The following is a 14,338-nucleotide window of genomic DNA, read 5'->3' on the forward strand; positions in this document are numbered from 1 at the left end:
AATCTGAGTTTCTGTGGTGCACTGGACTGTACTGAAGTGTGGCACATAGGAGATTTGTGTGGTAAAGGAAGGGAAAACAAGCGCAAACTGAATGAGTCGTTAAGCTAGTGAAATCACTATCATAATGAGCCTAATGAATCTACAAAATGGGACATCTGTTGAGGGAATGTAAGTATAACTGAGAGCTATGTGGGTAATTTAATTCTTTCTCTCTGTGTTTTATCTGCAGAAAAGTGGAAAAAGACAGCTATAGGGCTTGAATGTGCTTTCATCATTCTTTTGCATTTGTAGATACATTTTCATGCCTCTATTTTTTAGTTTCTAGCTTGCAGTTGTCAGGCTTTATTCAGGGTTTGGTGTAAGCTACCCTTCTAGACTTTGCTCATCTAAGAGGGTTGTGTATCCAGTGAGCAAGTGGTCTTAATATTGAACACTGAGTCAAAGAAGGTATTGAGTATCTCATCCTTTTCCTCATCCTTGACTACTATGTTCCCCCTTAATCCAGCAAAAGGCAGAGATTCTCCTTAGTCCTCCTTTTGTTGCTAATACATTTATAGAAGCATTTCCTGTTCTCTTTAACAGCTAAAGACAAGGAGCAAGGATTACCATTTAGAAACCAAATGAAACCCAGCATTTCTTTGGAGATGGATGGGTGCTGATGGGTACATCTAGGAAGCTGGCCAGCACATATAGAGCTTTAAATAGGAGCAGAGTTCTTTGAAAAACCTGGCTTCAACTTAGCATAAGGAGACACTCTGCCATTTGCACAAGGCTAGACCATGGCACTAAGTGCCTCATCCAGTCTTTTCTTGAACAACTCCAGGGACAGTGACTCCACCAGCTTTGAATGAGTCTGTTACAGACTTCATAGAAAAACCCATACCCAAACTTGTCTTGTGCTTCTGCTCCTAACTGACATGAGTGTAGCAGCAGTTTTACTATTTTGAGAGCTGCTGGAATAACCCTCCCTGTATGTCCCCTTCCTCCAGCATGAAATGCCCTTGCTACTTAGTGTGTGGATGTTGTGTAGCAAGTAAGAGCTGAAACTGGATGCAGTGGTGTTTGATTACAAGGGAGAGGACATTTTAAAAAGCCAGGTGTAGGTACCTGACTTGGATTTTGCATCTTTTCCTTCAAAACCAGCAGGATGATCTTGACAATCTTCACTGGTCAGAAGCAGGGTAACAAATGGCAGTGTTCTGAGCATCATGGTTCCATTTCACATCAGGGTATGACATGGTGGGGCAAGTGCTATTTATTTAGCTATCACAGCTTCCCACTCGTGGGTCCTGAATAGCCTGCTCTTTTCTTGCCTTCTGGAAGGAGAGAGCTAATCACTCCCATCTTAGTGAGCCTTACAGGTCTCTTCTTTATGCTGTTCTTTGTGCTCTGCCATGTCTCCTGTGACTGGCAGGACTCTGCTGCTTGGAGAACAGTGCAAATGGTATGCTCTGCTTCTCCCTCTGTACAGGATTCACCTTGAGGACCTCAGCCAAAGCGTACTGCTCCATATGACTGAAAAGCTTGGCTACAAGAACAGTGATGTCATCAACACTGTGCTCTCCAACAGGGCTAGTCACACACTTGCAATCTACTTTCTACTTAATAAGAAGCTGGAGCGCTACTTGGCAAGCCTTAGGGTAAGTACTGCTTGATGCCAGTTCTTTGGACAAGTGGATGAGAAGGGTGAAAAAACTGCTTGATCTCAAGGCTTTACCTGAGGGATTTTTTTCTTTCTTAATTTGTAGCAGTAACCATGAAGACAGAATATTCCTTGCAAACTAATAACGTTTCAGTTAAGAATTCCCCAGGTTGCAGAAATAATTGCTGATACGTTTTATGTCTCAGGAGTCCTTTTTCCATAGGAGATCCCCTCCAGTAAGCAGTTACCCTGTAGACAGCCAGCTGTTGCTGTGCAGAGCAGTGACTTGTGGTGTACTATGTCCATATGTGGAGATGATTCTGCTGCTTGAAATATGAGTAACACAGTGTAGTTTGATTCAGGGAATCTTAGCAGCTATTAAGATTTTATTTAGTTTTGAAGTGAAAACTTAGCTGAAAGTTTTACATGAGAGATAACACTAACATGAAGTCCCTTCCTGCCAACTTTCCTGGCTTCGGACTATGGCCCGGGGGTCAAACTGCTGATGAGTTTTGCAGAGCAGTTTTTCTCCTGCCACGTGTCACCCTTTGTACATCTTGGGGAGCCAAGATCTCAGGCCACATTTTGTGTGGTGCTTGCTCAACTGCTAGTATGGGTGCAGCACACAAAGACAAGCTGCGTGCTCTCTTCCCTTGGCCTCTCGGTGCAGCTGCCTGTGGTCTGGCGAGGATGGGAGGTGCAGGCTTCTATGTGACTGCACAGGCAGGAGGGTGGGTTGTATGGAGTTTTCTTCTTACTGTGTTTGCTTCTTAGAGCAGTTATCCCCAACAGCCTTCCAATCTGACCACAACTTCTTAAGTTTTGCTCTTAGTTCTATTAGCAAACTTGTTTTAATGATGATGCCATCAATAAAATGTAGTGGACCAAGTTCACTATCTCTGTAAGGTGATGCATCTGCACTGAACACTAGGTGGATATGGTCCAGTAAATAATAACTGAACATTAGTTTTCTCTAATTATTTTGTGTTATTTTTCTCTGCTTCTCTCTTCACAGAAGTCTGAAGGGCAGGACATTTGCCACAAAAACCAGCTATACCAGATAGAAAAATACAAGGCAAATAAAGACTCTTATGAGGTAAAGCTTATTAAAGCTCGTTCAGGTACTTTGAAAGCAGACTGCATTTGAGGATCTTTGGCAATTGTGATGAAGGGAAAGGGTTTCTGGACCTGTGGAGTCAAAAAAAACAATTGATCTCAGCTGTGCAGGACAAATAATATTTTAAACTTCCTTTTGAAAGAGCAAACAACAGTCCCCTAGAGTAGGAGTGTAAAGGCGACTTTCCGTTTTTATGAAGGCAAGAGAAGTTTTAAATGCTCTGTTTAACAAAATAATGCAAATTTCTTCAAGGGGTCCGTAGTTGCACTCTGGAATGCAAGTTGCTGGTGTTGTAAAGCAATCATAGCTGTTGTCTTGATTCTCAAGACCTTTGCGGTATAGGATAGAGAGCTCTCATGCGCAGTGCGACCCTCCCCAGTCACCTGGCATTGCTGGTGTGCTGAGCCAGCCCTGGCTTGACTACTAGAAACAACTACCAGAAGCAGTGACACTGTAGTAGCACAAAACTCTGTCCAGGTTGGTATTTTTTTGCTTCTTAGCAGACATAATGCAGAACTAGCCCACTGGACTTTCCTTGACCAGAGGAAGGATATAACCAGGTTACCTTTTTATCTGTTGGTCTCCAGTCTTTTTGCCTGCAAACAGAGAAGGTAGTATGAAAAGAATATACATAAGATATTAAGAATCTTCTCATGGGTGGATTTTTCTTCCCTGGCTGATTCTTTGCAAGCTCTTAAATTAGAAGAGTTGTGTAAGTCCTACCTACCAACACAAAAAGCAATATTCTTTAAGAATCTGACAGTTTTGAATACTACTCTTAAGCACTGGAATGGTGATCTAATTGCAGGGCCAATTTGTATCATGACTGGGTTTGTTTGTTTTAAAGACTGCCTGCAATATGGTGAGGGGTTGGAACTAGGTGATCTTTGAGGTCCCTTCCAAACTAAACCATTCTCTGATTCTGTGCAAGTTGAACTGTGAGACAGATGGAAATACCAGGGCAAAGTACTTATCATTCTTGGCTTACATAAATCAACAAGCACCTTCCTTAAAATGCGTCAGAAGTGGATAGACTCAGTGAAGATAGGATTTCAAAATGCTCTTTGACAGCTTACTCCAAGCCGTTGCAGGGCACCTTTTTCCTGGAAACATAGGCAAGTACTTGGAGGTGAATGCTGCATGGTACATCCTCATGATCTCTGGGCCAGCTTACACCAGCTGCTGGTGCCACTTCTCTGTGCAGAGACAGAAAGCCACAGATAGCTTTGCTTGCCGTCCAGGCTTTGCATACCTGCCCCGCAGAGGGCAGGTAGCAGCAAGGCCTGCCTGTGCACCTGCATGTAGTTGAGAGAGAAATGCATGGTCCGGTTTGTTAGTGGGTCCTGAAATTTCTGCGCCGCTAGAGGGGAGCCAGTGTTTGATTTCCCTAAGGATACTTAAAAAAAACAATAGTAGGTTCACTGTATAACCCAAGTTTACTTTGTAGACATGCTTAGGGATAAAGGCTTCCTCCAAAGCCTTTCTTGCGCTCAAGAGTTAGTCTCAGTGTAGCTATTTAGAGGATGAGGGGGTGTCATTTTTCTCTTGAAATAATTATCTTGATGCAATCAGAGTGCAGACACTGCAACTATAATACAGTATATTCTCTTCCTACATGAGCATAGCTGAGTATAAAGTTTGTATCACTTTATCTGTATTTACACAATGGGATTGCATTGCCCTCAGTGTACCAGGACTATTACAGCAGCACACATAGGTGAATACAGACCATGAATGCTACTGCTATTTGTAACTATGATAGACATCTCTCCTAAAATCACAGTATCACAGTATCAACAAGGCTGGAAAAGACCTCACAGATCATCAAGTCCAACCCTTTACCACAATTCTCAAGGCTAGACCATGGCACCAAGTGCCACGTCCAATCTTGCCTTGAACAGCTCCAGGGATGGCGACTCCACCACCTCCCCGGGCAGCCCATTCCAGTGTCCAATGACTCTCTCAGTGAAGAACTTTCTCCTCACCTCCAGCCTAAATTTCCCCTGACATAGCTTGAGGCTGTGTCCTCTCGTTCTGGTGCTGGCCACCTGAGAGAAGAGAGCAACCTCCCCCTGGCCACAACCACCCCTCAGGTAGTTGTAGACAGCAATAAGGTCACCCCTGAGCCTCCTCTTCTCCAGGCTAAACAATCCCAGCTCCCTCAGCCTCTCCTCGTAGGGCTGTGCTCAAGGCCTCTCACCAGCCTCGTCGCCCTTCTCTGGACACGCTCAAGCATCTCAATGTCCCTCCTAAACTGGGGGGCTCAGAACTGAATACAGTACTCAAGGTGAGGTCTAACCAGTGCAGAGTACAGGGGCAGAATGACTTCCCTGCTCCTGCTGACCACACCATTCCTGATGCATGCTTTCATATGGACAGAAACACAGCCCTGATAGCATACAGCTTGTATTGCTGGAATCATGGAGTACCACCGGGGCTCAAGAATATAGGTTTCATAATCTTAGGCAGATTCACGAGCTGCAGATCAAGTCCCTTTATCACATCCCATTTCCAGCGGGAAACTGGGCAGCACCGATTCCTAGGCAGACAGCAGAATGTAGCTGTGTGTTGCCATGGGAATAGCAAGGAGAGAGCTGGTCAGCTTCAGCAGCCATCTGAATTTCTTCCATCTCACTCCAGCTATGTGAAATAAGGGCTGCCTCTGGCTGGGGGCTGCCTGCCAGCAGCACTGCCTGCTGCTGGGGTTGGAAGTGGGGCACACGGGAGGTGGTCATGCTTAGCCCTTCTTCTCATTAAGTTTTCTAGCCTGGGATGGTGGGATCAGTGTGCCAAGGCTGAAGGTGCCAAGAGCTGCTGTTTGTGCTAAGTAATGAGGCTGTTTTGCAGCCCGATTTCATTTTAGAGCTTGGGGTGGATTGGCAGCGCAGAGAGGAGGGAAGGAGACCACAGTCTGTCTCACTCTCCATCCCTCTGTTTTTGTGAAGAGGCCTCAGGTGGTGAGTAGCTGTCTCTCCAGCAAATCCAGAGAGCCATCACTGGGGATATGTGCCTCCCACGGGGCAGCTACTGGGCTCAAACTCGGGGGAATTTGCAACCTTTAGGAACTTGCGTCATTGTTCTACCGCTATTTCAGACGTGGCCAATGCAAATATCCTTTATCTTCCTTTCAAATCCATTGCTGGGACTACCAGTAGGTTTTAGGGTCAAGGTCAGGACAGGAAATAGCAGATGATGATGTAATGCCAAAGCAATTCAAGTGTAACATAGTGGTACAAGTCCAGCATTGTGTGACAGCATGCCATTGCATGGCTGTGCACGGTACACTGAAGAGCAAGCTCTTATAACTCCCCCGACAGGAGTTAGGATTTTGGTCATTTCCCCTCTCGCAGCCCTAGTCTGAGAGGCGTAATGCTAGTAAGTTTTAAAAGTACTTATAAGGCTATTTGCAATGCTGATCCAGGGTGCACTGATTGCTGATACTGGAGGTGTGATTTTTCTGTTTCATGGGTGCTTTCAGTATAGGGAATGACTGCATTGCTATTTCTTAGAAAACAGAACAGCAGTACGAAGGCAAAGTCAGGAGCACTTGAGGAGCTCTGGCTTGACTCTTGCACCATTAGGCTCAAAACATTGCAGCATTGGAACCTCCTGCATTCTGACAGATGCTGCAGCAACCGACGTGCAAAGTCTTTCCTCACCTATCCAAAATAGCAGAAAGCTGCTAACAATCTTGATCAGCTCCTTTAGGCTTAATATAGTCACCACTTGGTCTCATCCTCACAAGTACCTTTAAAATAAGATACTCAGTAGAGCCCAATCTTTACTGATCTTGGCAGCAGAGTTTCAGAGCCTTGAGAAGTAGTATGATAGGATCAAAATTAACTGTACAGCTCCCACTGATTCTGTTGTCACAAGGTGTTATTCACACGGCATTATTACCATCATCATCATTACTATTGTTGCTGTTCTTCCTTGTCAGTAGTGACTGCTCACCAAGATAGTGCCTGGTACTGATAAGATGTTCTGTTGTTCCAAGTACAGCATGAGCAGGAAGGAATAAATACTCGGTGCCAGCCAGCAGTGTTTACAGCCTTTAAAGCTGAAGGGAAAGACGTCAGGTGGACAAAGAGTATCACCCAAGCAAAATGATGAGGGCCTCTTAATGGAAGGGCAAGAAACTAGAGGGGATAAGGTATGGATGGAGACAAGGCTGTAGACAAAGGAACCTGTATACAAAGGGAGACTGGGGTGAACATAGTGAGAAGCTCAGAGAGGTTCTTTGCTTTTCACTCGTCCATGTCACCTAATCACTTCTGTAATAGAACTAAAAATTCTAGTTCACTGGAGCTCTTCCTTCCAACTCCATAACTTCTGAAAATTCAAAGTTTAATGAGCCTAGCAGTGCCCAGACACCATCTTGGGGGGGGGTGGGGGGGTGGAGCTGGATTCTGTCTGAGCTGGGAATGATCACAACAAGTGTGGTCCAGTTCATTTCCTTGAAGGTGTCTTAATATGTTTCCAGAGCTGTGTAGTGGCCCAAGAAAACTCAAGTCCTCTTTCTTTCCCTCTCTCATATATATACATGTTACTTTGCCTCTTAGGGATTTGATAGACTTCATGTCAACGAACTATTAATAGAAAATCATCAGAATTATGTCCTTTGGCATTGCCCTTTGGCACTGCATAATTACCAGACAAAATACAGGCCTAAGCACATAACTGATGATGAAATCTCCTGGCATTTAAAAAAGACATGTAGTTGCAATGACTTTTCAATAAGACACAGTGAAACATGTTGCTTAAATGAGAATTAAAACCACACAGAGAATGTCACATATATGCCCCTCTAAAGAAATGACCCTGGAGCAACCAAGTCAAAAGCCTCACTTCTTTGAGATTGACAGCTAAAACTAGGCAATGCAGGTTAGTCCCAGAAAGGTAAGAGATTCTTGAAGTCTGTGAGGGATAGCAAAATATGGGACACAAATATGATACCTGAAATAATAATAAGACTTTTGGCTCCCCCTGAAATCTGTGGCAAGTGAAAAGTGTTGGGAAGCTTGCAGAATCTAGTGATTCATGTTGAAAAAAGATACTATGAATTGAGCTCCTCTTTAGATACCACTCTCAGGTTCTGTTTCACCTCTGCCATCGCTGGAGACCAGGCCTGTGTCTTAGGATGTGTGCATGTGCAATCCCACCTTCAGCTGCTTTCCCTATCACAAGAAAAGGAGTTTGGGTTCAGGGAAGGGTTGAGTTCTCTCCCTCCACTACTTGTGCTGTTGCAAAGATGCCATGAAGTGAGAGCCATGTTCCTTCAGATCTTGTTTGGACAGAACATGAATCACTCAGAGAGTTTAAACTTCTTTAAAGCTTTTTTCCAAGTGCCGGAGGAGGCATAATAAAGAGAAACGAAGGCCTTTTTTTCCAGGTTTAAACAGGGAGGCAGGTTTCAGCTATGAGGTAACCTGAATCTGCATCTCCTTGCTCCAGTGAGGTCTCCTACTACAAATGGCCTCAGAGGAGAAAGCTTTTCTTTTTCTTAAATTTTCCAAAACCAACTTTTCACACTGCCTGAGTGTCAGAGCAGATGGGAGCCATGAAATCATGTCAGACAGATCAGGGGAAAATGAGACATGGAAGATTTAGTTACTTGAGTGCCTTGTAAATGTATAGTTTTTAATTTGGCTTTGGGAAGTGGTGTGCTTTTAAGTCTGGGGAGTCATTTAAACTTCCCTTGAGTAAACCAAACTGTTCTTGTTTGTTTTACAACTTAAAGGACAAAAAACTCAAAGAACAAGAAAAGAAAGGGGAGATTCTTCACCGTCAGCTCCCAAAGAAAACTGAGAAAAGTCCAGTTTCATATAGACAGCCTTCTTCCTGTCTTGTCTCACAGATACAGAACACCAAGGCTCTGCTGAAGGACTGGAAGGTCACCAAGCCTGGAGGTCCAGAGAAAGGTCAGTGGGAGTAATACCAGTGGTGTGTCTTGTGTGTGCATGTGCATGTTTGGGCTTGCACAGTATTAGTGAGAAGGTCTGGTGTGTTGTGTGTGTGTTAGTAAATAGTCATGGGCTTGCATTCAGTATCTGCTCTGGAGGTGGTGTGTGAAAGAGGACTGGATAATGTAGTCAAACATTGAATGAAACGTCGTGAGGAAACCATGACGATGTTCAGCAGTCATGAATCCTAACTTTTACTTCTCTTTTTGTTTGACAGAATCCCCACTGTTTTAAAATAAGCTTTCTTTCCATATTTATACATACTTGTACAAAATCATCTGCACTTCACACTGTGATGCTTTGAAAGCATCAACACCCACCCCAGATCACTGACAAACCAAAGCTGGTAGTAGACAAGCTTCTTCCTACCAACAATTCTGTGGTCTGCGAGGGAATGTGTTTTCCTAGAGGGGAACTAAGGGGCAGCACAGGAAGAAATCTGAGGAGAGTGCTGGTAATGGTGGCATCCCTGGGAGCAGTGGGTAGCAGCTGGTGAAGGAGTAAAGGGAAGTAGGCAGTCAAGAGGAAATGAAGGTGGGACTACCAACCCCAACGAATTTTAGGCAGCAAAAGGAGAAGGAAAAGCATTATCAGAGAAAGGAAAAAGACAGGACAGCCAGAGGAGAACAGAGTATTAATCACTCAGAGTGGGACACAGCCTGAGAAGGATGGGTGAGAGCTGCTCTCAAAAGGAGGCAGAGGAAAGGAGTGGAGGAAAAGAGGAGTCAGTGGGGAAAAGAGGGCATCAGTAGTGCACGTGAGGACAGAAGATATTGAGGACCAGAAAAACAATGCAGCCAGCCGTTAAATAAAGGAAGTAAATGAGAGGAGAACACCATGGAGCAGGAGGAGGAAACGTGGCAATGTCAAATGTTTGCTGTTTACTGAGAGATGTGAGGGAGTTGCTCAGAATGCTGGCTTATTGTGGTTTTGTGCTCTTTGTTGTGACCTCATAATTTACCATTTGATTTCTGCTTTTAAAAAATGTCCAAATGGTGTCTGACAAATGCCAGTTGGTAGCACTGGCACCTCTGCTGCAGTGTAGCAGTAATCTATGCAGCTGGTCAGAAATGGGACATATCTTTTGGTGAGAAATGCAAAGAACATTTTTAAATGCTCATTTTGTTCAGATTCCTTGTCACTCTGAGGAGGGAGGCACAAGGGGATGTAAACCGAGTTAGCTTTTTCTCCTGCTTAGGTTCCACTCTGCTTTTTTGAACTGAAATCTGAAAATCATTCACATCTCTACTAAAGCATTTATCTCCTTGTGGAAACCATGTTTTGACTCCTATTAAATGCAGTGGTCACATCATTTCGACTAGTTTTAGAAAGAAGCTAGTCATGTTAAACCTGGTCTCCTTTTCCCAGGCAACTCTGAATGCAAGGAGTTTATCTTGTACATCCATTCAGGTTTCAATCCCTGCTGAGACTGTCTGTTTCAAAAGAAATACCTGTGAGGTTTGTGGTTGTGACCTGAAGGCTAGCAGACCTGAATTATTTTACATCCCTTGCAAATGATTTGAAGCTGAGGGAGCTTGAGGACACTGATTACTTGCCAGTCTGCTGTGCTTTTAATTAGGAAGAACCTAGCATAGCTGTCCATAAAGGCAGCAAAGCATGTTTGCTTGAGCCTAGCTTGGCATAAGCAAGTGCCAGCATCCTGGAGAAATCAACAACATGAGCAGTTTTGTTTTACCGGGCCAAATCCTGCAAAGATTGTTCCATTTATAGTCAGTTCTTGTGTGGGGAGGAAGATTCTTGTCGAAGTCAATGCAGGAAGTCTGTTCCAACTGTAACAGTCTGAATCTGGCTGGTGCAGCTACTCCCTATTTACATGTGTGGAACAAGAACAGATTTTGTTCCAAAATGCAAGTAAGATATTAGGAACTAACTTAGTGTTGTCCCCTCTGTCTCTAGGTATGTCAGTGTATACAGTACACAGACCCAGGTAAAACCATGCAAAGTTGTGCTAGGAAAGGAGGGATGTGAGATTTCTCAGATGTGGCCTTAGAGGATGTAATTAATATGAACAGCTGAAGATATCTGTGGTTTTCCATTTCATGTACTTGCCTTACTTTGAACATTCTTCTTGCCTTTGATGAAAGTGGCAGATGAATTACCCATGAAACAACAATGTAAATATCAAATGAGTGTCAGAGAATTAGGTTCTGATTGCATCTCCAAAACCATTTGTTTTACTTGGTGCATTTATTACAGTCTTCTAAGATTTTTGAAGGTAATGTTGGACACTGCTGTAAGGCAGAGAAGGCAGTGCTATTAACTGCAGTCTGCTCTTCTGGTTCCTTTTCTGATTGCTTTGCAGAGTCTAGTGGTGGAGTAAGTCCTTTCCACGAACCCCTGGTGACCAAGACGGGTTGCGTCACTTCCAGCTCCCTGGAGTACCTTGAAGTCCAGCAGCCGCCCCCTAGAACCCCTCGGCTCCTCAAGAGGCAGGAGTCACCACAGCAGGAGCCAGCCCGGATTGGGGGCCGGGCAAAAGACTCTCCTCTCATCCTGAATATTGTGCACTCTTTCGAGTCGGTTGACAGAGAGGACCAGATAGACCAGGTTTCCCCCTCTCATCAGTACAGAATTTTAGGCTCACCAATGAATTTCCCTTACAAAAGCTCAAGTGAAAGGACACTGTCCCCACTTTTTCAGCCAGGAAGCGCATCCCCCGTCCACCCCAACCAAGTCTCTTTCACATATGAAGAAAAGGCATATCCAGCAAAAGAGGAAGTGGTGTCCCCTACTCAGCTGGTTTCCAACAACCCCTTAGGCAGCCCTAACTGCGTTAAAAGCAGAGGCAGATTCCCCATGATGGGGATCGGACAGATGCTGCGGAAGAGGAACCAGACGATGCAATCGGCGAGTGACAAGCCTCTGGAAGCGAGGATGCCTCAGCTGCAGCAGATGAGCCCCACGCAGATTTCCTTCAATGCAGCAGATGCTGTCAGCGGCCAGTGTTAGTCTGACGTTCTGGGGTTTGCACTGCTGTTCTCTGCAACCTGATCTTTTTACTTCCAATATGAAGGGAAGGCCACAGGCATGTTGCTGTAACTATGTAATATGCTACAGTGGTCCAACACAGAAAGTCAGAGTTCTGCTTGTAAGGAAGGCATCATCCTCCATATCACAGTTGAAAGGAAAGGGCTCTACTTGTGCTTTTAAGAAATACTAGCATCTGGCATCTTAACTGTATGCTAAAACATGTCTTGGCAGAGCTATGTGAATATGTATTTTCACTGTTCTCATCTAGTGTTGGAGTAAGGTTGACTGGGAGAGCAGTGAGCATTAATGGCTTGATTCATCAAGGTAATCTGTGTGGTGCCATGAATGCCAATCTCATCCAGGATCTGTGGTAAGGCTGCCCGTGCTCCATCTGCCTGTGCCACACAGTACGTGGTGCTGCTACAGGCGTTGTTCACGTGGCTAGACAAGTGGAAAAATTCAAGATACTGCCTCCAAAGTCTACTTGCTAAAAAGTACTGCCAAGAATATGAAGCTGGCAGAAGCTTGAATAAAGACATGAGGGATCTAAACATTCAGAAAAAGTGGGAGGATTGGAAGTCAAAGCAGATTTACAGTTAATTACATAAAGTAGCTAATAATGGAATTTTTCTTTCCTAAAGAAAATTGTGATTTAATGATGTCACTCAGAAGAAACATGGTTATTTAAAAGCAAGTTTCATCACGTGGAAATTCACTGCACTAGAGGCCTGTTCCTTTCATATAATAGGTCTGTAAGCAGATGCTTCAGAGACTGATCCAGATTGCAGCACTCTGTGTTTAAACAATCCAGTCACCACTGATGTTTGCAGCCACACTAGTTTTCACAGCACACCTCCGTGCGGGATGGCATTGACCCGTTACTCAAGGCAGCACTGGATGCACCTGAAGGCCTTTCTGAGAGACTGCAGTGCATTTAAAAGACTAACAAAGGACACAGTGAACCTGTACCAGTGCCGTTTTATACCACGAGATTGGTAATGCAGTGGTTACCAAAATTCAGTATTGGCATGAGAGGTAAAGGTTAACTTTCTTAAGAAGCACCGTGTTCTGCATACCTGTTTTGTTTTTCTATGTAAATGATACATCTGAGAGATTGGCAACATCTTTTGGTTTGTTTTTGAGTTCAAACCATTTCCTATAAATTAGAAGGTTTATCTAAAGACTACTCTTTTCTTTCTGTCTGGCGCTTGCATGCGTGTTTGGGAGGGGAGGGGGGCATCTCAACAAAGCTTGTTCCACTCTGGCTCCAAAGCGGGCAGCCCTAATTCGTGTGTGCCTCACTGATACCACAAAATCAGTCAGGTTGGAAAAGACCTTCAAGATCAGCCAGTATTATCAACTAAACCATGCCACTAATTGCCACATCCAGTCTCTTTGTGAACACCTCCAGAGATGGTGATTCCACCAGCTCCTTGGGCAGCCCAGTCCAATGGCCAGTCAGTCTTTTTGTGAAGAACTTCTTCCTAACATCCAGCCTAAGCCTGCCCTGGTGCAGTCTGAGACTACGTCCTCTTGTTCTGTCACTGGGTGACTGGGAGAAGAGACCATCCCCTACCCGGCCACAACTTCCTTTAAGGTAATTGTAGGCAATGATAAGGTCCCCCCTGAACCTTCTCTTCCTCCAGGCTAAACAACCCCAGCTCACTCAGTCACTCCTCAGAGGACTGTGCTCCAGCCCTTCTTTGGACACTTTCAAGCACCACAACATCTTTCTTAATGGGCCCAGAAGTGGACACAGTACCCAAGGTGTGGCCTAACCAATGCTGAGTAAAGAATGACTTCCCTGGTCCTGCTGGCCACACTCTTGGCGATACAGTTCACGATGCCATTGACCTTCTTGGCTGCCTGAGGACACTGCTGGCTCACGTTCTGGCCCACTTAATGTCATTTCAAAATCCAAGCAGCAGAAATGCTGTCATCATCTTGTTACGAGATGGGTATTCTGTCTCAAAACCGTAAGTAAGGGTCCAGGCCCTGTTTTCATCAGTATGTTTGCAAACAGTTGGTTTGCCTCATTGGTTTGGTGTTTGTGCGGATGTTGAGAGTTACCCCTGCTTGAGAAGTTTTCCTTCCACCTTCATGAGAGAGATACACAGGGACTGGGGAGGAAGGCCAGGAGAGAAGGCCTCCATCAGAGCCCTTAGCTGGGTGCGTGTGCCTGATTGTCAGCATAGCACAGAGCTTACATCAAAATCTGAAAGAAAAGAGTGGCACATTAATCCAAGTACTGACAGAAGAGGTAACTGGGCTCTTCATTATTTTGAATGCTTGTGGGCAAAACCAGCAGAGTGTGAATGCCCAGAGTGCCCTTCTCATCATTGCAGCTTCAACACTGAAGCTGCCCATCAGTTCCATACAGAGGAGTCCTTATGCATCTCTTCAGTTTAGTGAGGACACTTGCCTCAAGGGTAGTTAAGCTACTTGTAAAATAATATACATTGCCCCCCCCCCCCCCAGTATTATAAGAAAACCAGCTTTGAAATAGTTGCACTCATTTTTTCATTGAAATACATTGTCTGTTGTCTGTACAGAGCACCTGTGCATCCCAGGGGTCCATTTTAGCTATTCCTTTTGTTTAGAAACATTGAAGCCTTTTTCTTCATG

The 14,338-nt window shown here is 44.5% G+C and overlaps 1 protein-coding gene across 8 annotated transcripts in view; it reads left to right on the forward strand.

Moving 5' to 3' along the window:
- HUNK (hormonally up-regulated Neu-associated kinase) overlaps positions 1–12,894 on the forward strand; it is an 87,547-nt gene extending 74,653 nt beyond the window's left edge. For 7 of the 8 annotated variants that reach the window (XM_064152404.1, XM_064152408.1, XM_064152405.1 and 4 more), the window contains 4 exons: positions 1,472–1,640; positions 2,658–2,738; positions 8,500–8,680; positions 11,046–12,894. In XM_064152404.1, the coding sequence (XP_064008474.1) occupies positions 1,472–1,640; positions 2,658–2,738; positions 8,500–8,680; positions 11,046–11,692 (1,078 nt within the window). In that variant the 3' untranslated portion in view covers positions 11,693–12,894. The remainder of the gene's footprint in view (positions 1–1,471; positions 1,641–2,657; positions 2,739–8,499; positions 8,681–11,045) is intronic. The other variant, XM_064152402.1, reaches the window with a different exon arrangement.
- The last annotated feature ends 1,444 nt before the right edge of the window (positions 12,895–14,338 follow it).

Source organism: Pogoniulus pusillus, chromosome 12, assembly GCF_015220805.1.
Source record: "Pogoniulus pusillus isolate bPogPus1 chromosome 12, bPogPus1.pri, whole genome shotgun sequence".
NCBI lineage: Eukaryota > Metazoa > Chordata > Aves > Piciformes > Lybiidae > Pogoniulus > Pogoniulus pusillus.